The following is a 27,376-nucleotide window of genomic DNA, read 5'->3' on the forward strand; positions in this document are numbered from 1 at the left end:
AGGGAATGACATGGACAAGCTGTTGAAGGACATAATTTTGAATGTGAATACAGGCAGAGGGAGGGAAGGGATTTCCCCAGGGTGATGCAGCAGGCCCAGAGTGGGATCCTGCAGGATTCCCCAGGGTGATGCAGCAGGCCCAGAGTTCACTCCAGCTCCCAGGGCTGGACCTGCAGGATCCCACCCAGACAACCAGGGGCATTTGGATTCTGACTCACAAGGCTCTTGCATAACTAACGGCAAAATTCAGAAGTAGTTAAAATGCCTCTTTATTAATATACAAACCTAGCAACATTTAAGCCAACCAAAATATGAAATGAAATCAAGCATGATATAAATACAGCATACATGACAACATGGCCTCAGTGGAGAGCAGCAAACTCACCCTGACTTGTGCGCTTGGGAACAGCTGTCCACGTCCTCTGGCATCAGAGCAGCTTTGTCTCTCCTAAACCCCTCCAAATCCAAACTCAGCAGAGGTGAGACCACTGTGCCCCTCGAAGGAAGAGTACCCAGCACGAGCCTTCTCTGACCCCACACTGCAAAGGGATTAAAGAGCCTCCCTGTGCTGCTGGAGACAACCTGCTGGCACCTGCTTGCCAAGGCCCTGCAAGGGCAGAGGGAATGGCCATAGTGGATGGGGAACCATGCTGCTGACATTGCTCCTTGCTCTGTCCCACCTCAGCTACATCCATTGCACAGCATTCACAAACATAAGGCACTAGAAGAGTGTTTTCACAGGTTCAAACTTCAGTTGTTCGTAAAATTCTGGCAGCAGCATGCATCAGAAATCTTCCCAGCCCTTTTAAAATCTGGTCTTGGGAGACAAAAGCATGAAGGGGGGTTTAGATGAGTGTCCTGCTGCAAGCCTGACCAGGAGATGCAGGAGAACCTGTCAAGGACTTCAGAGATATTAATCTGCCTCTGGTTATACTGGAAGAAGAGAGATCTATCCCACTAAGGGAAAAGGAGGGAATTTTAGCATGAAGAAGTCCTTAGTGGTGCCATGGTGAAAGGCAGCAGCACAGTTTTTCCTCTAAAGCACACAAAATGGATCAGGTCCTAGCTGGGATGGCTGACAACTCCCAAGTATCTGCTCTGCTTGTAGCAGGGTCAAGGATCTGTGTGGGAAGATCAACTGCTACCAGTATTAACAAACCAGTAAATATTAATGTGAACACTTTCCTCATTATAACATACTGCTCTTCGTCGATGAGACTCCTGATTCCAAGCAGGTGGAATCTCTAACACAACATCAGCCCAGTGTGCCACACCTGCAAAGCAGCTCTGGCTTGTGCTGTAACCCAGAAGCCAGCCTGACATCAGTAATGCAGCCCAGCTTTGAGACAAATGGGAGATGAGAAGTCTCAGAGCCATCTCAGCACACACAACAGGCGGTAGCAGATTCCCTCCCCTCCTGCTTCTCCTGACTCCTGCCTGCAAATGTCAGCTGGTACAGCAGGGAAGCGTTCAGGCAGAGAATTTTGTTTCCTTTAATGCAATGGGACACCCACGGAGTATTCTACACCAGCCCAGGCTTCTTTAGACAAAGAAGGAAACCCATTACACCACAAGGAAAAAGTGAATAAATCCATTTCAGGGTGGGAACAAACAGGAAGGTGTCAGCCCAGCACTGGACAGGCACAAGGGCTCCCAGCTCCAAAAAAATTCCAGTCTCATACTGCAATAGCAGCTTCCACCATCCCCCAGTGCTTGCTCAAAGTTACCATCTCTGGGTGCACAGCACACAGTTTTCCAGGGAGGAAATCAAATGGCAGGCACAGCCAGTGCCCAAACACCTCACCTAAAGCTTTAAGGCATTTATAAATATTCATTCTTTTTTCCTCTCTCAAATGCAAGGACCACTCATGCCAAGGGCTATAAGCCCACTGCTACAGCCATAATACTTAAGGGAAGTTTAAAGTGCAAAGAAAATTTTCAAATGCTTTTTAGTGAAAGCTTGAAGTCATCAGATAACACCAACCCCTGCCTTTCTTGACTTTTGTTCCATGACTGCCTTTTTTTTTTTTAAATAGAAATCCAAACAATCAATTAAGGAAAAGTTAGTTTAAAACAGGAAAACATCCCAAAATAGGCAGAAATTATTCTGACCCAGTATTATAATAAAGTCATTTGGGAAGACAAATATGAAGGTTGTAAACATTTTGCTCACCATTATCAGCAGCCAAGAGCTGTGTTTAAATAAAAATGACTTCTGCCCTTGTAAGCAACTCCCCATTTTCCTGACAGAGGAACTACCTCATTCTCATAGATCTCTTCCCAAAATGTCACCATTCTGTTCAAACGTGCTGGAAGGATGAGGCTGGTGATGTCAGTGCTGCTACAAGAATGTGCCAGGGAGACAAAAGTGCTCCAGGCAATCAAGTGCACACAGTCCCCACTTCTCCTGTGTGGAACCATTTCCTTCATCCCAATGAGAGGGGTAAATGTGTGCTGGGAAACAAGTGCTAATGCTGTCCCAACTCTGCCAAGAGCCAGGGCTCTCACTTGTCCAGCATCAAGGCTGCAGAGGAAGATGCTCCCTGAGCTGGGAATGGAAGCTGATTATCTCTACAAGGCTGGGCTTAAGGAGTTGAATAATGAGCAAAGGATTAAACCTTCACTGCATCTCTCCTTCCACCTCAGCTCAGCCACTCCATCATCCCCCCACCAGTTTTTATTTTGCTGTGCCTCACTCTCTGATGGCAGAAGGAACCAATGCACTCAGCCACCTGAGGAAGGAGACTAAAGAAGTTTTAAGGACAGTTGGGAAAATCCTGGCACAGGGAAAGTTAAATGATGGGATTTACAGCAGCCACAAACCTGCCTGGAGTTCTGATGTTGCTATCAGCACCATCTAAAAGGTGAATAAGTTAAGTTGATGCAGAGATACAGATCTAGAGCCAACCTGGCTCCAATGACAAAGCATCAGGTAGAAGGAAGAGAAGAACCTTGTGCATGAGCAATTGTACAGCAGCAGAGTTTGAAGGTGTCATAGGAAGAGCAACATGATCGTTGGCAACTCAAATGCAACAGAAGAAAGGAGGAATGCAAGCTTATACCAAGATGTGGAGATGCAGTAGAAGTTTGACACAACCTCCCTTCTTTGCCACAAAATAAGAAACTGTCCAGCAAGGCCTATCAAATCTAGATACTGGAGAAAACAAACAGAAACGAAACCCGGCAAAGACAGATGTGAAAATGACTGTAACACATCCTCCTGAAACAGAAAACATAATTCTAGAAACAGACTATTAATTTTATCCTCAGATTGTTAAATATGAACAATATACTCCTGCTTTTCTAGTACCAGTTTTACTCAAGCCTTGCATTACTCACTCAAGGACTAACAAAACAGGATAACTTAAGAAGGGACACAGCAAGGTTAAGACAATATAATATCTCTGTAAAAATCATTTAATGGAAGGAAGCACTATGCCTTATATAAGTTCCCCTGATGGCACTTGGGCAAGCCAGCCCTTCCCATGGATGCACACTGAGATGGATTCACTGGCTGCCTTCCCTGCAAAGATGCCTGTATGAAAGGAATCTACAGGGCTGCTCCCATCCTGGACAGCAAGACTCAGAGAACTGGTAACAACCCTGTGACTGATACACACGAGGTGCACAGAGCAGACCTGCAGCTGCTGCTTCAGCACAGAATGAGGCCATTTCCCCTTCTACTGCCACAGAGAGAGATGCTATTTTTGTGTTTTCCAATCCAAGGTTCATAGTCTTACTGTGCAGAATGAGAACAAACAACCTTTTTTAGCAAAAAGCATTTTAAGGCAGTTTTAATGATGAGAATCAGAATGTAGAATTTTACAGTCCCTGTTATTTACCATCTTACACGTAAAGACTACAGCAGCTTCGAAGATAAAATTTTTAATTTTCTAATTTGAAGCTGTACTAAAGGTAGTAACTCTTCAACAGATTTAGTTGTTCTTTTTTTAGTTCTTTCTACTTTAATCATCAGATAAAGGGATTAGAGTCTTACATCACTGCTTAATACTTCAAGATGAAAACACTATGCTAGAAGGATCTTCCTCCAATTCGGTATCACTATTTTAAAACGTGATCCCATTGTCCTCTTGATGGGTGTTCAAGTTGGTAAAAGCAAACTATTCTTTACATTGTAAATTTAAAAATAGCTACACCAGAAATTAAATCAACTAAGCCTGAACAGCAGTTAAAGACCTCTCAGGTTCTGATCTAAAACAAGAAGAGAATTCATAGCAGGGAGGGTCGGAGTAGGCGTTAATGAGCTGTAAGACTGACAATTACCAAACCTCCCAAGTCTCAAACAGCAAACACAGCCTTACACAAGGTGCTGCTATATCTACCATCATGGTGGAAAACTATTTCCACTCTCTATTTTTGGTATGGAAAAGTCAATAGATCTAGACATAAAATAAACTTTTCAGACATAAAATAAACCTTAGCAGACATAATGACAAAAGTAGCTCATAAAACACAATTTTACTGTCAGAACTGCTGGAGAAGAGACATCTGTGTATGAAAAGTTGCCTGAGGAACTAGCAGGCACCGTTAAATTAGGGAAAAGGAAAAATAATCACAGGAAGAATATAATGCAGCTGGAATGAGTGGTTGGTAAAGGACAGCATGCTGCTAGCTTTCCAGTTTGGTCTTAACTAATTCTAACTCTGCAGAGAACTGAACAGCTTGAGCTAAAATCTCTCTTCAGCAGTTTCAATACAAACTTCAGCACACCTTGGCCCTATACCTTTCCTTCTCCTGAAGGAGTATCAGGCCTTACTCAGCCACAACAGATGGTCAATAAACCCTAAGCAGAAGGGCTGCTGTAAGAAGCTCTAAGAACCCTAAGGAGAAGGGGTACCCCACACCCTAAATATCACATACAAAACTCTTTCTTTGGCTGAATGCCTGTTTCCATGGATAAGGAAGGCAAAGCAGTGTCCCATAAAACCAACTGAGAAGGACCAAGGTCCTCCCTGGTACACACATCCAGCATGGGAACAATGGGATCATGGTATCTCTCTAAGCAGAAAAGATATGCAAGAAGTAATTATAGAGTTTAAACTGCCATTAGATGCTTTATGAACCTTTCATTTAAGTGATTAATTCTAACATACCAGGGAAAATTTCAGTTCAGGGAGCAATAATAGGGGAATTTGGCAGAAATGACACGCAGGCGGAATCTCGCCTACAGCAGCTGCAGAGAGTACTCTGCACTGTGAGATCTCAAAAAGCTGCCCCAGTGTGGTTACTCCTTTTCAGAAACTGGAAAATTCTGCATGCCAGTTCAGAACTAGGTTTGAAATCCTGGAAGAAGCCACACATTTCAGTGGAACTCACCAGACAAAGGAACGCATGCTCAGAGAAGTGATATCTACATTCAACCTACTACACCATATGCTCAAATCCTAAATTCTCTTACAGTTTCCTGAACTGGCAGCCACAGACCCAACCGAAGGCACAGCTTAAAGCAACTGAAACAGCAGAACACAAACTTAAAACATGAACCAGGGGAGCTTTTGAGCTCATATTTACATTACTGATGCTCACCATTTAACTGGAAAATAAAGTGTCCAAAAGTGGTTCTAGACCATAGAGAAAGTGTTCACCACAGCTTACAGGGCAGACAACAGTGCAAGGTTGTGTTTGAAGTCCAAAACAGATGCTGAAGCAGAAAGACCATGAGAAGTATGTGGTATTAGAGGCAGGGAAAACATTGAACAGATCTTTTTCAAGTAAATGAAAAGCATCTTTGTTTTCGATTGTGCTCAAAATATGAAGAAGATGATGCAAATGTGCACAAGGCAATTCAGCATTCTCCCATTTCTTTACCATTTACCATCAGTGATTGAACTGGCACATTTTGACACCTGAAGAAGGGGTGAATTTCCAGCTGCACCATCTGGAGTATCTGTATGAGAAGCCAGATGCAAAGAGCAGTGCTGAAGAAAAGCACTTTATAATCCCACTGCCATGCTTCCTTCACTCCTTACTCAACCCCTTCAGTTGAGGTACTACTGAGAGACAAAGAAGTGCAACAGATTTGAGGAGGAAAACAGAAGACAAATTCTTCTGTCTAGCAGGAGCTGCTGAGACATTTTCTCACCACCAACAGAAAACCCAGTGTTTCTCACACCACAGGTGAGCCAAATGCTGTGTCTTTTCCTACAATTTCAAAATAACCACAGTCAGCTAAAACTACGAGATAATATCCCCTCCTGCTTCTCAAGTTCCCCAAAACAACACAAGCTCTCCACGAACCTTGCCAGATGAGTTTGACCAAGTCACATAAACAAAGTGAAAGACAATCCCCAAAGAGACTGTATATTGTGCAGCTTAAACAGAAGCAGCCTTTCAACACTGCTATTTAACATTAAACACTAACATTTATCCTTGTTAGAAATCAGTATTCTTGCTAATAAAAAAGAAAAAACAACATTCCTTTATAGAAGTGAAATGCACATGTTGATCTTTGACTATATTTATAGAAGGCCATTTACTTTCAGTGACCCCACACAAAAAATTCAATCCCACCAACAATGCACTTACCAACACTACTGTCATCTCAATACTCTGATGTTAAATCTACTCCCTGCTAGGAAAAAACCAAAATGGTGGACAAGGGAGGGCAGTGACAGGCTGGACAACACCAAAACCTGTCTCTAGGCTGTGCTCACACAATGTTTTGTCTCATGCCAGTGAGGTAGCTGATGGTTCTACTGCCGTGTGCATCGACACACCAACCCCTCTAACACGCGGTATGTGGAGAGCAGGGTGAGGTCAGCCATCACCTGAACCACAGGCAGCAAAGATCTGCTGTCCCATGCCTTATGCTGGAGAGGAGAGAGGAAGGGTGCAGTCTTCAGGGATTCACCCCAACCCTTCCCATCACTAGAAGGCCAGGGCCTTTGGTGGGGTTCAGTCAAACACAGGCATCCCTGCATGTTCAGCACTGTGCTTCATCCACTGGGGCACAGGGGAGCCTGGCAAGGGTTGAAGGAGGGAAACAGACAGGGTTGGGAAAGCTTGAAAATTAAGAGTTTTAAAATATACAAAATGTAACACACTGGAAAAAGTTTAAAAGTTGCAAGACAAGAAAGGAAAATAAAGAAATATATGAGGTGAAGAGAAAGGGCTAGAAGATGGTGGGAAAAGACTCCAGCTTGGGACAAGGGGCAGGTCTAGTCTACTCAGCACTACTCCCTCTGGTAGCCACTCAGTTCCACCTCATCCTTGCGGCGCCGCTGCGCGAAGAGGGAGCTGAAGGGATAGAGCTTGGCTTTGGCCTGGAAGCGCTGCCCGGCAATGTCGATCTCGTACTCCCCCTGGTTGATGAAGTCAGTGGTCACCACCAGCTCCTCTCCCGTCTTCTCGTCGAAGTGGTGCACGAAGCCGAGGCAGACGTGGCGCTCCAGGGTGTAGCTGTAGGCACTGCTGGTGGTCTTGCCCACGTAGCGGCCGTTGCGGAAAATGGGCTCCCCCCACCAGGGCCAGAGGTCCATATCCGTGTCATGGTCCTCGAGGATGAACATGGTAAAGCGCTTGTACACCCCGTTCTGCTTCTGTTCCAACAGCGCTTCCTGGCCGAGAAAATCCATTCCCTGTGGGGAAAAGGGAGCATCAGCTGACGTGAGGGACACGAAGTGTGGCAGCTGCTGAGCTGCTGACAAGGGCAACTTATACTTGAAACTTATGCCCCATCAAAATGGGCTGCCTCCATATACAAGTAGCCCAGCTCAGATAGCTTTTCTGTCATGTTTGTTGCTCCAGATGTTAAAACACACAGAAATGTTTGTGAAGCTGGTCTTTAGAAAAAATCATTCTAATTTTCACTCTAGCAAAAACCATGTCTCCATTCCAGTTTTTGCCATTTTTCTTGTTCCGTAAGTCTACCCTTCTTTATAAACCAGAGGGAAACTGTAACTAATATGAAATTTGTATCCTTAGTCACTACATTCTTTTCTTGAATCAATACAAGCATTTGTTTTGGCTCATGCAAAGATGCAGAAAGAAAAAAAGACTGTGATCGCAATAGCACCTACTACCACAAAAGCGTGATATAACTCTAGACTGTTCTACAAACTCCCCTGTTTTATTAAAAATAGAGAACACCTGTTATTGGTGCCTAGCCTTGTATATAACATCATTAAACGACACCGGGTGCACATGCTGGCTTTTGCTTCATCAGATTGGGAAAACAGTTTAGAGTAGCAAGAATTCTGAGCATCTGTAAGGTACAGAGCACCTCTGCCACACTGGGCACTGCACACATAAGCAGCATCAGACACAGGTCACTGGGAATGCTGCCCAGGAAGGAGAAAAACTGAGAATTTTTGTATTTCTAGCAGCCTTCTGAAGCACGAGAAGGTATGTTACAGCTACTGCACACAGCTCCATAAAAACACATCCATCCATCTGCTTGGCTGGCAGCTTTTCAGTCCAGTTCTGCTCTCCCACCAGCCCCTGTGCAGAAAGTGGTGTACCTTATCCAGCTTGACCTGGAACTCGCGTCCACACTCCATAGGAGTAGTAAAAGCATCCAGATCCTGGCCCCAGAAGGCAAAGAACTTCTCGATGCGCAGGCTGCGGAGCGCGTAATAACCGGCATTGCGAATGCCGTACTTCTGCCCCATGTTCATCACCTCGTTGTACACGTGGAGGGCATACTGCAATGGAAGGGTGAAACACACACTGGCACCAGGAGAGAGCAGCAGTATCTGGCACCACCAGGAATGGCACCGTCCCCTGTCACTGAAGCACAAGAGCTCTGCTCCACTGGAATGCAATATTAAGCAGAAAAACTCCCCCTAGTGCCTGCAGGCAGCTTTCCTGTGGTGCAAATCAGACATCTCATCACCTGGAGTCAACTTGGAAAATGTTTCCGATTTATGCATGCAAGCAACTGCTTTAATTAGCTCAGGCTGCAGTGCACCCTTACCTCTATGGGGATATAAAGCACGAAGCCAGGTTCTCCTGTGTGAGTGATACTCATCACACGGATGCCATTAGCATAGCCCACGCTCATCTCCTGCAGAATCAGAGGGGGTGAAATCATCCAAACTGGAACACAGCACAGAGATCCAGAAGGAGCACAATGCATAACACATCCACACTGCCCAGCCCTCTCTCTCCTTTGCCACCTGCACATACTTGCAACAAATTTAAATTTCCAAATTCAAATAGTGATGTCACATTATCCAAACTTGTTAGTCATTTCCTGACACTTGGCAACAAGCCCTGGAACTAGGTCAGGACACAGGTTGTATTCTAGATAGAAGACAGAAGTTGAATAGCAACTATCTGCTCAGCCTTCCAACAGGCTGACAGGAGAAAATGATGTCAGAGTCCCCAATCCCAGATGCCCCTCTGACAGCTTCATAATTGATTATATGAAACATGTCAAGATATCAAATGGTGACAAGTCTACAGTGAGAGGAATACTGAAAACAAATGCATATTCACCTATATATTTAGCAAACACAAGTGAGCCTAGAGAGTTCTTTACCAACCTAGCTCAGTAACTGCAGTAAATCTTCCTGTAAATCTTAATTCTCCTCTAATTATCCAAAACATTTTTCCTGTCCTTCCACCTATGCTTTGAAAAACCTAGCAGAGTGAGAACAGAAGCACAGTCACTCACCTTGCAAAAGAGAGAGGGGAAGTGCTCTGCAGTCATTGGAGCATAGGACAACTCTGACAAGACATCCACAGCACGGGGGCCAATCAGATTGAGAGCTAAAGAGGGGAACAAAACAGTATTAGGATGAAACTGGAAAAGTCTTGCCTGGTATCTAATGTGCTGCTCCAATTCTGAAGTCTTATCAAACTAATAGATGTGTTTACATTTAAGAACAGAGGAGAGAGTCATTAAACTCTCTTCTGACAGTCCATAGTAAAAGAATGCTGTCTTCTAGCTCAGAGCTTGCCAGAAAAGAGTCTCTGAATGGCTGTTTTCATCCAAATGTTTGGAAGGGAGACTAAATCGCAACTCCAGGCACTTTAAACAATTAACTGGCATGCAGCAGGAGACGCCATTTGTGATTTTGAGCCGACGAGGTCTGCTTTTAGTGATTTCTTACCTGTGTACTTCCAGGTCACATCCTCTAGGACCAGGTTGCTGTCATCGGGCAGGCGGTTCTTCAGCCAGGCCCAGCAATGAACTTGTTGGTCAGTAGGGGAAATCATGAAGAAGCTGGAACAGACAAATCAAACCCAAAAAACAATGAGAGAACAACCACAAAGTGAATCAGTTCATTCTTCATTCAGCAACTACTCAGCCATTCAGCAGTTTCCAAGCTGACAGGAGACGAAAACAAGCTGGTTTGTGAAAACCACAGCTCAAGTCTCTGGATCAATGCCATTACATCTGTCATGAAAAGAAATCCCCCACTTCAAGCATTACCAGTGGTCTGGCAACAAGAAGTGACTAGATGTGGAACACAGGGAATTCTCCAGGAAGCTGACATAGTATCTCAAAGGTCAAAACTGATTTGCAGAAAGGACTTGCAGCTCTTCACCACCAGTGATTCTCTTTACTCTGACAGTCAGAGTAGAGATGGCACACACAGCGATTTCTTGTTTTAGCAGAAGTCTTTTGACACACAATGGTGGTTATTATTAACAGTTTCCAAAAACAGAACTCCACTTGATATGGGAAAATAAGCTGCTTGTGTGTGTGTCTGATACAAACTGTGAGTTAAAGTACATCAACATCTGTAGGAATCACTAGACAAGGAGGGAAGCTACTGGTTTCACAGAGAGGACAATACTTTCAAGTAATACATGAATGCAGACAGAAGTGGAAGAGAAAGAAATGCTGTTTCTAATTGAAAGAGAAGCAACAAAATGGTTTCACACCAATACAGTGGAAACAGCATAGAAAACCATCCAGAAAAATAAATCCAACACTCAGCTGGGACATGGCTATGAAGTTCTTAAAAATGAGAAATCTTTTCATTGGATGCCAAAGAGAGCCCAGACTGGTAAGTCTAAGGGTAAAATCCTGTGATCATGTCAGCTTGCATGAGAGAGCACAAAAAGAATGATAAAAGACTGCAGAACTGACAATTAGAGTACATATACTGCAATGAAAATTGAAATAATCAAAAAGCAGTATTTTCAATGTGCAATTCCAGTAAGGACATTGGTCAGGAGTTAGTTTAATGGTTTAAATGGTTACCTAAATTAATAAACTCCTGTGACTGCTAAACACAATTTCTATCTCAATTAAGAAATTAAACATCTAAATGTCTAACATTTTGAGGAAATCTATGTTCATCAGTAATCCTGGAAAAGGACTTATTTCCCCCAGTGTTTTTAAGTTCAGAAGCTCCCTTTCACTTGAGTTACTGAATTAGGAATACTAGTGGAGAACTGAGACTTTTTAATTCAGGGTGGTGATGAAAGTTTATGATCTTCATGAAGAAGTCCTTAAAGGCTCAAACACCAAAAGGGTGATGGCTAAAGATGCTGTCTGCACACCCACCTGCGCTTGCTGAGCCGGGCTATGCTGCAGTCATTCTCATACCCTCCTTTCTCATTAAGCATTCCTGTATGCACAACATGCCCAACTGGCACATCCAGGTCATTTGAGAAGAGATACTGCAGACTCTCCAGGGCCTGGTCTCCGGTGGACTACATGAATCAAAAGGAAGAGAAAGTCAGACAAGCTGCTTGAGCAAAACAAATCTACTGGGGCACCTTAGGATTGCATCAACATCCTGGCCTAAATTATTTCAATTTGTGATGATTGTGACACTGACATCTCGAGCGTAACAGGATACAACATTACCACAGTGCCAGAGGTCAAATTCTATGTATAGACTAAGCTGATATTTCTATAAACTGGGCCCTCGACAGACAAAACTCAATCTGTGCTAAATACTCTGGTACAACCTGAATTTAGCCATACAGTGTGACTTTATCTATCCTCAAGAGGACACAGAGTTTTTTGCAAAAGCAGGCAATAATAAACTAAAGGTCACCTTACCAGGTGGTCCCTACCTAGGTACTTACACTTATTTCAAACTTGGTAAAAGATGACATGTCAATAACACAAACTGCTTCCTTACAGCACTTGACTTCAGAACCCACAATATCAAACCAGTCTGGTTTGTAAAAAGTTTTGCTGTGATCCAAATCCAGCAGATCTAATACAAAGAAAAACGGAAGGAAAAATTCATAAACTGGATGAATTATGACCTTACACAGACCAATTGCGAAGCACTAGGCAGAGGAAAAAACAATCTCACCACTGCCAGGTGGGACAAAGTACTTGACTCTCTCAAATCCGTGCTTCTCCATCCAGCGGGCTCCCTGCGCGTCCAGGCGGTCGTACAGCGGAGACGTGCGCAGCTGCCTGCCAGTCTGGAAGTCCCAGCGGGGAACTTTCAGATCACACATGAGGGCTGCAATGTCATAAAGATCCTTTTTTAGGTAAAGTGATTATCTTTATCTAAACTTTTCTTCCAGATTATCAGTACTTATGAATATCTTAATAATGAACCATTAATAAAACTCCCTCAAAACGGCTCCAAGCTTCCTTTTCCTGCTTTTGGAAATCCACAAATCCGTTTTGATCCATTTATAGCTCTGCAAAATCAGAGTAACAATATTTGCACAAAACACTTGTATTTATAGATACTTATGGCCTCATGACAATTCTGCAAGATAACAAAAACTCTATTTTTCATGAAGTCATGCTGACTAGCATTAATTATGCAGAATTCTTCCCTGGCAGTGCACTATATCAGATATTTTGACAATGCTAATGCTGGGGTAGGGAGCTACAGGGACCATCTCATTTGCCTTAAATACTGACAACTCAGCCTTCTGTAACCATTAAAGCTTTTCCAAATGGCTTCTCTATCTGTTCAGCTAGTATAAAATAATTTTATTTAGCAAACAAGTTACCCTAATAAACATTAAGCATCCTCCTTACTTATCAGTGGAGAGTGATAACTTAAGGATGCTTGAATACTACTTTATAAATGTTAAGATTCTACCCAGGTCAGAAACTGCTTAAAACTGAAGATAAGCCAACTAACTCTTACTGAACACTTCCATAATTTCTGCCTCATAGCTAACAATTTAATGAATTTATTGGTAATATCTCAAACTGGTATAACTGAAAGAGAGAGTATAGGGAAGACCAGATTAGAATGGGAACATAACACTTCAAAAATGGAATACATTTCTCACTCTGTAAAAACTAGAGGGATTCTGTAGCTGTCAGAACTGAGGTTTGTACTGGGGAGCAACTGCAGAATAATGCCCAGAGTACAAAGTGATTTTTCTGGGAAGGAGGTCAAAGCAGCATAAGGTTTTTATTCCCCAGATATAGCAGGGCTAAGAGGTTTACCCAGCTTCTCTGCTTTCACATGAACATATGTTTTTAGTTTAGACTTGGTATTCAAGTAATTGTTCCTGTTATGCAACTTGTGGAGCACTTCGTACTTCTGTTTCAAACTTGAAAAGAAGTGATCCACAATATTCAGACAATATGATACATATTCAAACAACAGGAGGAAACAAAGCATGGCTTTAGACAAGAAAAATGGCATTTCTAATCTTTTCTGCAAGGTATTTATCGCAAACTTTGACAGGAGAAAGCAGTATGTCTACGAAGAGTTCCTGAATTATGCAAGATAACTGGGTCATCCAGCCATAAGTTGGAAGTGAAGGTATTTCCACACCATAATGATGTGCAAAGAATAACAATCTTTGAGACAGTGTAACATTCCCAGTTAAGACCTTGGCATTGTTTTTTTTTAGGCTGGAGTCCTACAGAGAGACATACAAATTTTCCTATATCAGAGGCAAAGCACAGAAATAGCAGAGGGCAAGGTACCAACAGCATTTTTTTAGAAAAGTTAATAAGAATGCTGGCATACAAAAAAATCCTCATCCTTTCCTTTCTCCCGAGAAGGAGATGTATTGCCATGAAGGAGGTCAGGAAGAAGGAAAATGTTTCTCAGAGTGACAGCAGTGGAGAGACAGTGTAGCAAAGGGCAAAATCTTGGACAGCTGGGCCAGAGCTAAACAGAGAGACCTCACTTACGCATGACTTCCATCACACGGTGACGGAGGAAAGTGCGACTGCTCTGAAGGGTTCCAAAACGCTTCAGATCCAAGGGCCAGACATTTTCCGATGGATACCCATTTACTATCCACTCTGCCAGGTACCTGATGGAAGAAATAAAGACAGACTGAGATATCAGCCAATGTCTCAAGGGAAAAGTGTAGCTTCGAAGTCAGAAGGAAAGCAGTTTGAACTTGAGAATTTCTTACAATAGCGAGAGAGAAGACATGTAACATAGTATTCTAAACACTAGCAGAATCTGGAGAGCTTCCCTTTATACAATGCATTCACCAGATTTCCAAATTACTAATTGCCCATTAGGATGAAGCATACAGGGCAGCAGGAAGTTCAGGACATGTGCCAAATGAAGCCAGAGCCTGGACAGGTAACCTGGCTGACACCGTGTCAAATGCTTGTCTGATACAAGAGGAGGTGCAAATACATTTCAGATGGAGTTTAATGCTTCTGCTTTCTCATTTCTCACTGCCTGGTGTAGGCTCAGCCACAAACTACCAGTGACAGCATTCATTTAGCACAAGTTGCCAGCCAAGTTATGTTTAGCTACACTTCCAGCAGTGAAGAAGGAAGGCATTCTCCAGAGCTAATGGACACAAGCAACTCAGAATTCAACAGAGCAGAAGGTTCTGTTCACAGCCAGTAGACAACAAAACAAAGGGATTTGGAACTGATCATGAAGTTACATTAGCAAGCTAAGCTGTTTATTTTGGGGGCTGTAGCAACAAATGAACAAACGGTGCTTTTACCTTCAGAATTTACTTTGATTCTTAAGAGAACCTCACTGGAAAGATTCTCTGTATTTCATGTGACAACAAAAAAATAATTATGAGCCGTTTCTCTGGTGAGTTAAATTATTAGACAATAGACATAAACTAGTGAAGACAAATACAGATACTAACACCAACATGAAAAACGAGCATTTTTTAAGAAGGCTGTGGGCCAGAAGGAATGCTCAATCACCAAAACGAAATGGCAATCAGAGGGAGAAATGATAATTCAGCAACTTTGCTGCTGAGATCCCACTTAAATGCCTAAGAATCTGCATTAACACAGGAACTGGATTTTACTGGGAAATTATTACACCCCTAGCTTACTGTAGGGGACAGTCTGAAACCACTGTCAGCACTGGCATCACATATATGGTGTTTCATTAGCAACAGATTCACACAGCTTTCAGAGGAATTAACTGCTGTATCAACTTGGATGATCTAAAGACTTGAATCGAATGATAAAGGGGATCATGAAGCACAAGAGATGAGGGAACATATGCTTTGCTAAGCTTTTATGTCTTCATGGTAGTTTAAAAAAAATCTACCAGTAACAGAATCATAGAATTACAGAATATCCCGAGTTGGAATGGACACACAAGAATCACTGAGTCCAACTCCTGGCCCTGGACAGGATAACTCCAAGAATCACACCAGTGCCTGAGACCACTGTCCAAATGCTTCTTAAACTCTGGCAGGCTTGATGCTGTGACCACTTCCCTGGGGAGCCTGTTCCAGTATCCAACCACACTCTGGGTGAAGAACCTTTTACTAGTATCCAACTTAAACCTCCTCTAACATAGCTTTAACAAAGCTTACTTGATCCTCAGCTGCTCAGTTAGATGTGATGGCAGAGGAGAGGTGTGCAGGATGGAAGGAGAATCCAACACAGGTTTGAAAGACACACTGAGAACATAATCAGAAAACAGCAACAGCTCCTCTCTTTCACTCAAGTCAGAAACGAAAGAGGAGTCTTTGTCAGAGGAGATGACAAATACCAACCAGAACATTCTACACAGGAGGATCACCTGAGCAGTCTCTTGGCTAAAGCCTTACTTACACACACAATAATAGACCACTTACTTGCCTGCTCCCCCACCATAGGAGATGCCAGCTGAGTTCATGCCAGCCAGAACAAAGTAGCCTCGTGCAGTGGGCGACTCTCCCATGATGCATCGCATGTCTGGGGTGAAGGACTCTGGGCAATTCACCAACTGCATGATCTGCAGAGCCTCCAAAGCTGGCATCCTGCGCAGGAGGGCACCCAGAAGTGGCGCTAGAACCCAACACAATAAAGAGAAAAATATGTCTCAACACATTTCAGATGCTTCAGGTGGAAAGTGCTTCCATGTTTTGATGGAGTCACAGGAGAAAATGTTTACTTGCTGGAATCACACTACTCAAAATGGATCACACAGCATACAATAAAGCCAGCCATATTGACCCAGACCAAGAGCTGAGTATTATTTCAACAGTACAAGAGCACTGTTCAGGTTTTTTTGGGCAATAGGAACAGAAGTCAAATAGATACACAGTGAGGTAAATGTACAGGATGTTTGTCACATGCACTATGCAAGCCTCCACCTATCATCAGCTCACAGGATTTCCTAAAAATTTGGTATATTTTTTTGTATTTAGGAACCCAAAAATTGGTCTCTCTTTTAAGTACTAGACCAGTCTTTCCCAGCCTCATGAAAAAAATCCAACAAACACAGACAAGGAGTCCCATGTGTTAAAATCTGTTGTATGAGGAATCATCACCTTTTGTTTTAAAGCTCACACTCAATTTCTTTTTATGCCTCCCAGCATTAGAAGAGACAGTGGTCAGGAATCCCCCTTCCAGCCTGTCCATTTCATTCCAGATTCTACAGACCTCTGTTCATTTCCCTTCTGTCATTTCCTTTCCCCATCCCACTCAGTCACTCCATTGCTGGAAACTATTCCAAGCTTTGATCAGTCTCTTGCGGCTCTTCCACCAGACCTTCTCCAGTCCTATGATAGCCTCTGGAAACAGGGAGCCTAGAACAAGAACTAGCATCTGGCAAAACAAGGATTTACTGTTGCATAATGACCTGTATTTTCTGCTCCTTTCCCAGTAATTCCTAACTTGTCTTTTGCTTTGACCGCTGCTGCACTGATGTCTTCACAGAACTAACAGAACTAATACAAACCCCCAAGGTCTGTTCAAAGCCCATCACATCACATGGTGAAAACAAGACCATCCCCACACACACCCGTGCATTTGCGTCACTTCACATTTATCCTCATTGAATTTCCTCACTGCTTCATTGCCCAGTCACGCTGGAAAAGTCCTTCAGCAACTCTTCACAGTTTGACATTTGAGAGCATTAATAAATGGGTAAGATATCTACTTGGTTTTTGTTGCCCGAAAGTTACCTCTGCTTAGTACTCCAGATAAAAGCCCTCAAGATTCAGCCCTAAGAACACTCCTGAGCTTTATGTACAAGCAGTAAAATAATCAGATTTCACATTACCTAAGAGGCTACAAACAGAACTGACTTGTTCTTTCTCTTCCCTCTCTCAAGCATTAGAATTCCAGAATGAGAGCCTGGTGTTACAGGCTATTTTTCTATTGATAAAGAGAGATCAGTGCTAGATTTGTTCTCGTACCCAGTCCAATTTAAGAAACTCCACAGATTATTTTAAAATCAAAAGGTGTTCCAACGACAAAGATCAAAGCAGTAGTACAAGAGCTCAAACCCCAGGAACTGTGGCCCTAGAAAAGGATCAAATACTGCCTGAGTTAGCTCTGACTCTGCTCAACTGTTCAGCACATTTGAACGGATAAAAGGGCAATGCTGGAACAGAGCATGCAGCTGCTTCAGAAGCTTGGGCAATCTGGGGGTGCCAGCAAGCAGTGCCTTTTCATTTTATCCAAATGAAAATCGAAAATGAAGTGGGTGCAGAGCTTGAGCAACTCATTACTGAAGCTAATATCTTCAAGCAAGTCTTTAGGCATCTAGGGATCTAAAAACCTTTAGCATATGCCAGCACAAAACAGCGCCCCATCCTGGCTTCACCCCCTGGAGTTTAAACTTTTACAGTATCAGTATGGTGTCTCTCAGAAATCAAAGTAAAATTATTCAATTTAACTTGAAGCACAGCTGGAAAAACATACTATAACTGCAGAAAGAAATCAGTGAAATTCCATCCACACCTAGGGTCACAGAGGCATGTGTATTCACGAGGGATGCAGAGAGCTCTGATACAAGGGAAAGCTGGATTCCTGAATATAAGGCAAATTTGAGGATCAGAGGGCACATACCAACTTACCAGGTATCAAAGAGGCAGGAGTAGTTGGGGAAGAAAGAGACTCACAGACCATGCTATGCTCTTTCCTAGAGAAAGAGCCCTCCATGTAAAAATACATGTGGAATATGAAATCAGAATCACATAAAATGAAAAGACCGAAAAATTGAAATATAATAAACAACTGTCAATGGTGGGATGAAGTCTGGGAAGCCACAATACCAACTTCTGTCCACAAAGCAACTGTCACTGATAGAAATGCACTGTCAGTCTCTGATGAAGAGAGCTGCAGAAACAAAATACCACAGCTATGTGGCAGGTCAACAGTGTTGATCTACTGTGTCACAAGAGGAGCAGCACGTTGACTGACAGTCAACAACTGAAATGGAAGAGCAGTGCTGGGAAGCTGATGTATTACCTTGCTGCTCTAGAACAAGGTAACACATGCTGAGGGTTAGTGGGTGTTTTTAAACATTACACAGACATCACAGAACCTGGGAATGGTTTAGGTTGGAAGGGACTTTAAAGCTCATCTCATTCCAACCCTGGCATGGTAGGGACACCTTCCACTAGACCAGGTTGTTCCAAGCCCCATCCAACCTGACCTTAAACACTGAGCAACTTGTGCCAGTGCTCATCACTCTCACAGGGAAGAATTTCTTAATAATATCTAATTCTGCCCTCTATCATTTGGAAGCCATTCCCTCTTGTTCTAGCATTCCCTGTCAGAAGTCCCTCTCCAGCTCTCCTGTAGGCTGCAGGTACTGCAGCCCTTGGTAAAGGGTTTTTCAGCAAATTACTGACAAATGAGTGAATTTGAGAGAATATTCATCTTTCCCACAGATCAATGACAGCTGGCACTGTCACAAACTCTGCCTTCTGCTGAAGGCATGTGTGTCACTGCTGTGGGAACCTTTCTTCCCTAACATACCAAAATGATCCCAGTCTTCTTGAAGGTTCTGGATCTCCAGCTGGTTCCGTCCCTCCGTGAAGAGGGGTTTGGGGTTTTTCTCAAAGCCTCCTGAGAGGATGCCACCCTGCCAGTTGCGTATGTAGATCCTGCCGTCGGGGTCGACAATAGCTGCAGGGGGAAGAAAAGAGGTGAGAAGGGAATTGAGAGAAGGGATATCTGTCTCAGGCTGCTGTCCCACAAACACCAATGATGGGGGGCTAGTGATACACCAGGCCAAGCCAGCAGTTTCCCAGCATGAGAAGGGACAGTGTCAGTTCCCCAGCCCCATGCTGTCACACCATTCTGGTTCTCATGTGACACCCTGGTGAGCCAGTTTAGATAAACCATTAGCTCCCACTACAGCCATGCATGATGTTAACTTTTGGAGAGCACAATAAACTGAATTAAACCTGAGGAGCCCCAAGCCAACAGGACAGTGTTCCCAGGAGAGGACACAAGAGGGATTCAGAATCCTTGTGGCACTGAGAAGCTATTATACCGGCTTAGTTACACTGAAATTGTACCCAAGACCAGATCTTCCACCATGACATGTCTGGCCCTGCCCCTCTTTCTCTTCCTATTCTAAGAACAGCTAATTTATAACAGATCCAGCTTACTGCAAGCCACCAGCACAACGAAGGTGGGCAGCACTGGGGACTGGATTGCTCCTTCCACTGGTAGTGTGTCAACTTGAAGTATTTATGTTACCCCACCTTACATACTCCACAGCAATTTTTGTCATGTACAGAAACGCTGAGAATACATATATGTGAATATATACATATATATGTATATCTACACACAGGGGTTTTAATTAGTCAAATAAAAGTGAAGCACTTGGACTCTATCAGAGATCTCAATTCCCTGGACAGTGCCTACATTACTCACTAGAAGCAGAAAATCTTGGTAACAACTGAGAGTAAATAAGTAAAGCTTTCTTCTTCTCAACCACAGTTTTCCAACACAAAGGCTTTTTTTTAAGAGATCCAAAAGCCAGAACATGGGGAAGGAGCAATTACCTCAAGTTTGGTTGCCCCTACAGCTCATAGACATGTAAATGCCATTGTAAAGCCTTAGCTTCAGTTGGAGGAAAGGAATAGATGGGCCATCTGGGGCCAGCAGCCTGCAAGGAAAACATAGTGCCAATGCCAGCACATTCTCCAGCCCAGAAATGCAGCAATCCAAGACTCAGACACAACTACTACTCGAGCTAGAGTCAAGGTCATTCCCCTGCTAAGCTGATGAACTCTCAAAACCATTTTCTGTAGGAAAAGCTTTCCAAAGAATAAAGATATTCTTTCTACCACTGAAAAAGGATATTCAAAGCAATTCAAAGAGAAGGACTTCACAATCCCCAATGAGCTGAGGACTGACAGCCTGAGGTTGGCCTTTTTGTCACAAAATACAGGTCACCTTGGAAAGGCAGGTATAATTCACCAAGAAAAGTGAGAAGAGCTGAAGAATCCTTACTTGGTAAGCTGCTTGACAGAGGCTCTTGCAAAGGATGTGTCAGGAGGTAGAAGTGTTCACAGGCATGGACTGGGATATGGACTGGTTCCTCCCCAGAGTGGCCCAACTCATAGGCCCACTGAAATCAAAAAGTGCAGGTCAGAATGGAAAAGAAAAAAAACAAAAAACCAGCTTCAGGAAAAGACCAGGACATAAGCACCTCTCTGATTTTGCTTTCATAAAAGATTTGGTTCAGACCCTGGGACATTAAACAGACACTATTTTTTTCTCTTTTCTTAAAATTTGAACTGTTTTGGATAAAGACTGCTTTTCTGTTCCTAACATGATAACTAGAAAAGTGGGGCCCCAACTCAAAACTAAGAAGTACCAGTTTGCAACACAAAGGCAAAATAAGATCTGTAGACCAAAGTCACTACTAGGTTCAGCACCTAGAAGCAGAATAGTCAGCATTTAGGGGCCTGAAATAAGACCCTTTACTAACGAGGGGGACAGCTGTTAGCTGAGAAACTGCAATTGTCAGGTGTATCTTCTAGCAGTGAAGACATGACACTAAGGAGTAAAAGCAAACTAAGTTTTTCTGCTAGCTGAGAAACTGCAATTGTCAGGTGTATCTTCTAGCAGAGAAGACATGACAGGAGTAAAAGCAAACTAATTTCTTGGGAGGGAAGTGAGAGGGAAGGGGCTGTCTCCCTAACAGCCAAAGCGAAGTTCTTCCTGTCAGAAGGGTGAACCTCCCAGCAGAGAGACCATGGACAGAGCTGTACCAACAAGCTGCAGGTACTGCTCAGCAGGTTAACACCCAGCCTTTGGTGCACTGCAAACGGCAAGCACTGCTTTTGCTCCTTCACTCCTCCTTATCCTGCTGGGATAAGCTGATGAGTAACATGATTTGATCTACTCCAGTAAACTAAGCCAAAGCACAAACCATTAAAAAATCCAAAAGGAAAACAAACAACAAAAAATAAAAGAACCAGAGAGAAGTGCACATATTCTTAAGCAACAGAAACAAGAAAGAAAAAATTAAAGAAATTCAACCTGGCCAGCACAGTTGACGAAGTACTCGCACTGAATCCGCCCTCTGTCAGTCTCAACCCCGGTCACTTGTCCCTTCTGGATTGTGACATGGCTGACACTCGTCCGCTCGTGAATCTGGACACCTGGAGTGGATCAGAAAGTCAGCATGCCATGAGCTTTCTTTCTAATGTGTCAGCCTGTTAGCTTTAAACCCTGACACTCAACCAAAATGCTTATTTTCTCTTGGAGACAAAATTTCTATTCTTGACCCAGTAATTCTTAAGCAAAACCCTATTATTTGTAAAACATCACATGTACAATTTGTACAGGCTGACACTGTGAAGAGCTACAGTTTTTTTTTCCCATGTGACAATCTGGGTGATAAATAGACCCCCAGTATCCACAACACAAAAAAAAAAAAAAAAGAGTCTAAGCTTCTTTCCAATGGATTTTTTTCCATTACAATTCCTTAATGCAACAAATTTGTAGTTTCAGATGGCATGACTGATTCTCTTACAGGAAATAAATCATTCTGTGGAAAAAAAATCAAAGCAGTATGCAAAATCAAGTTGTAAAAGAAATGAAGAGAAGTATCTTCCTAAGCAGCTTCTTCCAATCTGATGGACTTTCATCCTCAATGACCTTATTTCCTGTTAACTTATTTAACCTTTCTCCCTACTTTTAAACCACACACTGGTCAAGCACCATTTATTAATACACTTCCAAACCTATTTCCAAAGCATATGTGCTCAATTAAATACTCCACAAGACTCAGCCACTCTTTTTCATTTGTAGGTAATTAACTATTTTGATGTGTAATTATGAGTCAATTCTAGGAAGTAAAGAGTGTGTGCTTTTTCAGAGAAATATGTAACCACTAAGGACAACAAACAGGTGTAAATATGTAACCACTACAGACAGCAAACAGGTGCTTGAACTATCCCAGGAAACTTGTAAACATTCAACACATAAAAAAAAAATCAGCCTGCTTTTTCAGAAACAAACAGGTTTAAAGAATCTGAACTTCACAGAAATAACAGAATTTTGGTCTTCAGTGCTCAAGTAGAATATCAAAAGAGATGCAGAACACAGCTATCATGCAGGAGAGCACTCTGTAGATAAAAAAAGCTCCTACCATTCCGTGAGGCAGCAGTTGCCAGAGCCAGGCTCACGTTGGCAGACGACACGAGTGCATCTTCTGGCACATACATGGCCCCCACAAGGTCATGGATGTTGATGAGCGGGTGGAGCTGTAACACTTTCTTTGGGCTGATAATTTCACATGGTATTCCCATTACACTGCCACAGAACACAAAAACCAGCATGTCATTTGTGGTGCAGGAGAGCTGGTGCACACAAGCTGAGTTGTACTTCCTGCTCATACGTACTTCAGCGATGAAGCAATGCGCTTCAGAGAGATCAGTCGGTCCTGAGTCTGAGCCAGTGAAATAGAGCCTGTCTTCATGTACCCTATGACAATGACCAAAGTCAAGTCAGATTTGGACAGGATCTTGAACTCCTTTCCATCTCAGACTCACTGCTTTAATATAATTGCAGACTTGTTGCTCCCACTACTCAGGAGCCTGGAAATCCCCCATCCTCAAAAAACTTTAAACACTTAGGAGCTAGTAATTAAAAAGTGCATGAGAGAACTTATTTAAAAAAGCAATTTAATTTTTAATTGTGTTCTCTTTCTGCTTCATATACTCCTGTTTATAAAAAACACCCTGAATTTCACACATAGTAGCTATTAAAAGAGAGAGAAGTTAAAAGTGATCTAATGACTACTCAGAAGAATAAAACTTCAACAGCTAAAAGCAGGTGTCATATCACTCTAACATCTGCACTAAATTAGTATTCATCTTAATTGCAGGCATAGTTATGAACCTCTATTGAGGTATTCATTTGTCTGACATACATGACAAGTTCTTGTCAGAAGAAAACTTTCAGTGACCAAGTTCTTCCTATCAGGTACATGCCCAGACATGCTGGAGGGAAAGGGAGAATTTCAACAAAATCTTTTTTTGTTATTTCCAGGGCTAGACTGCAGTAAGAGACACAGCTTTGGTTATGCCTCAGTGCTCCTGTTAACCACATTTTCTTTTTGAGACGTGAATCAGTGCACAGAACAGGCCAACTTGCTCCAGTCACTGCAATATATTTTCCATGTCCTTGTGAAAATTCCCGTGTCTGCCCAAGTCACAGACAACATGCAAGCTGTCGCAATTTGCAGGAAGTCTGCCTTCAGTTTGCCTGTCTGATATTCTTCTCCCCTTTCTGATTACACTAGTGACATCACTTTGCATCTGATTAGGTCCATATGTATTGTTTCTGAACAGGACTTTCAAGCCTTAAGACACTGTAAAACCACAGTCAGTATGGTTTTATTACTCATTCACACATATTTCAGTGTTCGTACTTCTGTTTCCCAGAGATTGCTCCATGATGACACTTTCAGTACCTGTTTGCACTCCTGTCTCCTGTTCCAGCTGCTGGTAGAGCTTGTTTGAATAGTGTGCCATCTTCAGCTCTATGGACACAGGCCTGGCTGTGCTCACAATGCCAGCACAGAAGCGAGTGGTGCCAGCAGCCAACCTGCAGGAGAAGGTGCAGAGAAGGGCCATGATCATACAGCTGCCAGGTACACACTCCACACCAGGCTGCTCCAGCAGCTCCACTGGCAGCACAAACCACACAGCAACCTCTTCCCCAAACACATCAGAACAACACGAAGTTGGATAATGCAGAGCTGACACAACCTCTAGAATGAGATTCCTTTTGCTCACTTTTGAAAGCACATTGCATTCCAAGACAATTTCTCTTTAACAAGTCCTAAAAACTGACATTTTTCAAATAAAGCACTTTTTGTAAAAAAAAAAAAAAATTAAAATCTTACACTTAAGTTGAGCTGCCTGATTCTTTCCTTCTCCAAAGCAGGATTTCCCTCAAATCAAAATTAACTTGGTTTTGAGTCTTACATCTTTGAAGATGAAGTACGAGCAAGTCCCTCTCACTCTCTAACAACTGCCATAGACAAAAACACGTTTCTTGTCTCTTCTAAAACTGTCCCTAACCCATTGAGCTATTTGGTGAAGAGCTGCTCTAGAGACAGAAACCGACACAACTCCATGCAGCATGGACGGGGGAAGACAAGGCAATTAGGTTTAAGCACCTCCTTTGCAGCCCTGCTCCCACAACAATTCCAAGTTACCTTTGCTGCTGCTGAAGCCATCCTGCATTTCTCCATTTGACACAACTGCTTTCAGCCTAGCATGTCCATATTCTCTCAGTAATTTAACCAAAGATTCAGTTGAAAGAATATTTGTTACACCCCTACTCAACAACAACCCAAAGAGCTGAAGCACAGTCTTGCCATGCTGTGCTCCTCCATAAGACATTTCTGCTACTGCAATATTCCTCCTTCTCCTTGAGCATGCACAGACTGAGCCTACACAGAATCTTGAATCACTGCAGATCTTTAATGGGCTGTTCAAACCCTGCTCCAAGCTAGCAAAAATTATTCCCTTGCAAACACAGCCCAGCAACCCACTTGGCTCAGAAGGACCCCACTCACAAGGCCTCAGGTGAGAACACCCAATTTCTTTTCTTTGCAGCTAGAAAGAACCTGCTGCTTCCCAGCCACACAAACTCCAGGAACCACAGCTAATTATTCTTCAAGGCAGTATCAGGTGGGAAGCTCTAAAGCAGATGATAAATATACATTCCAGTGCTTATTTAGGGCATTAGAAGCTGCTACAATAAACATCTCTTCAAACCCTAAAGTCTCAGTGGTGTTTCATGCCCAAGATCCCCAAACTGCTTAATGAAAACACCACGAATGGCCCTCAGAAATGGGACATCTAAAACAACAGGGGAAATGTTGGGATGCACAGCTCTCAACAGGAGCTCTGTGCTCTGCTATGGAGAGCTGACCAAACTCACTGAGGGCACTTCTGCTCAGCCTTGGCTATTTTACAGAGAGGCAATAAATCCTCCAACAAATGGATAATCTGGGCATTTAACCAGCTTACAGGGGGATGTTTTAGTGATGCCTGCTTATAACCTCTTGCAATCTCTGGAGCTTTGGTGGCTGTGTAATGCTTTAGACACACTCAGCATCCTGCTCTGAGAGGTCAACAGGGGCTGTAGGAGTAATGTGGATTTTGAGTTCTTTTAAAATGGTCCATCATCCTTGCCAGCTGCATTGTTCTACATGATCAGCTGTGATGACAGCAGGACAGCTAGGCACCTCCCAAAGGAACTGTAGTGCATGGAAAACCCACACCAGAGTAGAGTTCTCCTGATGGGAACTGCAGCACATGCAGGACACTCACTGGAGCCCAGTACTGATCACACCCCACTGTGCCACCCCCAGGCTGCTCAGGGCACTGTGGGGAGGTAGAAGACCCTGGAGTGCCAGAGTGAAGTTGAGGAAAAAAAAGGTGGCATTTTAATGCTTGCTTTTTGTTTCTCATGACCTGAATCTATTGCAACTGTCATGAAATAAAGTCATTATTTTAGATTAATTCTCCCTAGGATAAGTCTGTTTTACCCATGGCAGTACAATCTCCATATCTTTATCCTCATCCACAAGTTCTGTTGGTTTAATTTCTCTCTGTCTTGCAGAGGGAAATGGCATGGCTGCAGGGAGTCTGGCCCTGAGCCACAGCTACCCCACCACAGTCACACAAGGGATACTCTTCACCCTGCAGAGCAGCCCTGTGCTTGGGAAGGGACAGTAACTGTTGTTATTAATGCTCAGTACAACCTTACTGCCCCCAGGGAAAAGGCTATTTCCAGGTCTTCAGCTCAGGTGAAGAGATAGAAATAACACATTACAGCAGATATTGCTCTGCACAGACGTCTCACTTTGTTGGGTTTTTTAACCAGAAATCCTTACCTGCCCTGCTCAAGCAAGACTATATCCTTAAAGCCCATCTTGGAAAGGTGATAGGCCACAGAGGTGCCCATGATTCCACCTCCACAGATGACAACCTGCGCCTGTGCTGGCAGGGACACGGGGTGGGGCTCTGCTGTAGCTGAGGTGCTTCTCTGGGAGCTGGGCATCCTCCTCCATTTCGGGTGAGCTGCCCGCCACTGCAGATCGGACAGCAGCCGCAGGAACATCCCGGCAGCTCTCTGTCTCTTCTCCTAAAGCACCACCTAGATGTGCTCAGATGTTACCTCAGCACCACTCCTTCTAGGAAGGAAAAGATGAGACTCACATTACACTTCTCTTATGACACACAAGGCTGGCAGCAGGACACATCACGTGGTGTGCCGGGTATAAGTGGACACGAGAAAGCTGATGAGCAAACAAACAGGAGGGCAGTTGCTCCTGAAACAACAACCTTGCCGTTGAGATTTAAACTTATGTCATGAAACAGGAACAGAGCATTACACCTTTGGTTTTGACATAGTGCAATTTGACAACGAGCAAAAAACCAGACGAAAGGTGGAAAAGCTCTCACACCAGTGCCAAGGAGAGCTGAAACGGCCATCAGGCACAGATCATGCTCTGGAATGTTTCGAAAGCCAGAAGCAATTAGGGCACAAATAAGCTTGATTATTAACGCTGCCAGGCCTTTACCTGAAGAAGGAAACGAAGTCTGTGGTCAGAGTAACTGGCACAGGGCACTGGAGAGGCCCCTCCGGGAACAGCTTTAGCACAGGCTTTACCGCAGGGCCTCGCTGCGGCAGCTCCCCCGGCAGCAGCGCCGCAGGCTCCGCTCCGCGCCGGCAGCCTGAGGGCCGGGGGTGTCAGGGAGCCCCGGCCGGGGGGCCCCGCTTGGGCCTGCTCGCCCCGCC

At 43.5% G+C, this 27,376-nt stretch overlaps 1 protein-coding gene across 2 annotated transcripts; it reads right to left on the bottom strand.

The window, feature by feature from the left end:
* Window positions 1-251: 251 nt before the first annotated feature.
* PDPR (pyruvate dehydrogenase phosphatase regulatory subunit) lies at window positions 252-27,370 on the bottom strand. Of its 2 annotated transcripts, none has more exons than XM_039721256.1 (18): window positions 27,159-27,370; window positions 26,469-26,768; window positions 24,030-24,163; window positions 22,957-23,038; window positions 22,704-22,867; window positions 21,590-21,711; window positions 20,555-20,672; window positions 19,064-19,213; window positions 15,946-16,138; window positions 14,057-14,181; window positions 12,249-12,404; window positions 12,013-12,146; window positions 11,483-11,631; window positions 10,077-10,189; window positions 9,638-9,732; window positions 8,936-9,025; window positions 8,481-8,663; window positions 252-7,598 (listed from the first exon to the last, which is right to left on the bottom strand). In XM_039721256.1, exons 2-18 carry the CDS (start codon window positions 26,693-26,695, stop codon window positions 7,194-7,196), a joined length of 2,640 nt encoding a protein of 879 aa, XP_039577190.1. In that variant the 5' UTR covers window positions 26,696-26,768; window positions 27,159-27,370; the 3' UTR covers window positions 252-7,193. The 2 variants fall into 2 exon arrangements, with proteins under 2 accessions (XP_039577190.1, XP_039577191.1); XM_039721257.1 differs by having other exon boundaries at window positions 7,194-7,598; window positions 26,469-26,765.
* Between the last annotated feature and the right edge of the window lie 6 nt (window positions 27,371-27,376).

Source organism: Passer montanus, unplaced genomic scaffold, assembly GCF_014805655.1.
Source record: "Passer montanus isolate IOZ18808 unplaced genomic scaffold, ASM1480565v1 scaffold45, whole genome shotgun sequence".
Classification (NCBI taxonomy): domain Eukaryota; kingdom Metazoa; phylum Chordata; class Aves; order Passeriformes; family Passeridae; genus Passer; species Passer montanus.

What these genes read in the sequence shown, in the direction of transcription:
- PDPR (XM_039721256.1), bottom strand. Translation starts at nt 26,695, where the DNA reads ATGTTCCTGCGGCTGCTGTCCGATCTGCAGTGGCGGGCAGCTCACCCG. An exon ending in TATGGTGGGGGAGCAGGCAA is followed by an intron (nt 14,182 to 15,945) that starts GTAAGTGGTCTA and finishes TTCTTCCATCAG; the next exon opens with GTACCTGGCAGAGTGGATAG. An exon ending in GCCCGGCTCAGCAAGCGCAG is followed by an intron (nt 10,190 to 11,482) that starts GTGGGTGTGCAG and finishes TGTCTGTTCCAG; the next exon opens with CTTCTTCATGATTTCCCCTA.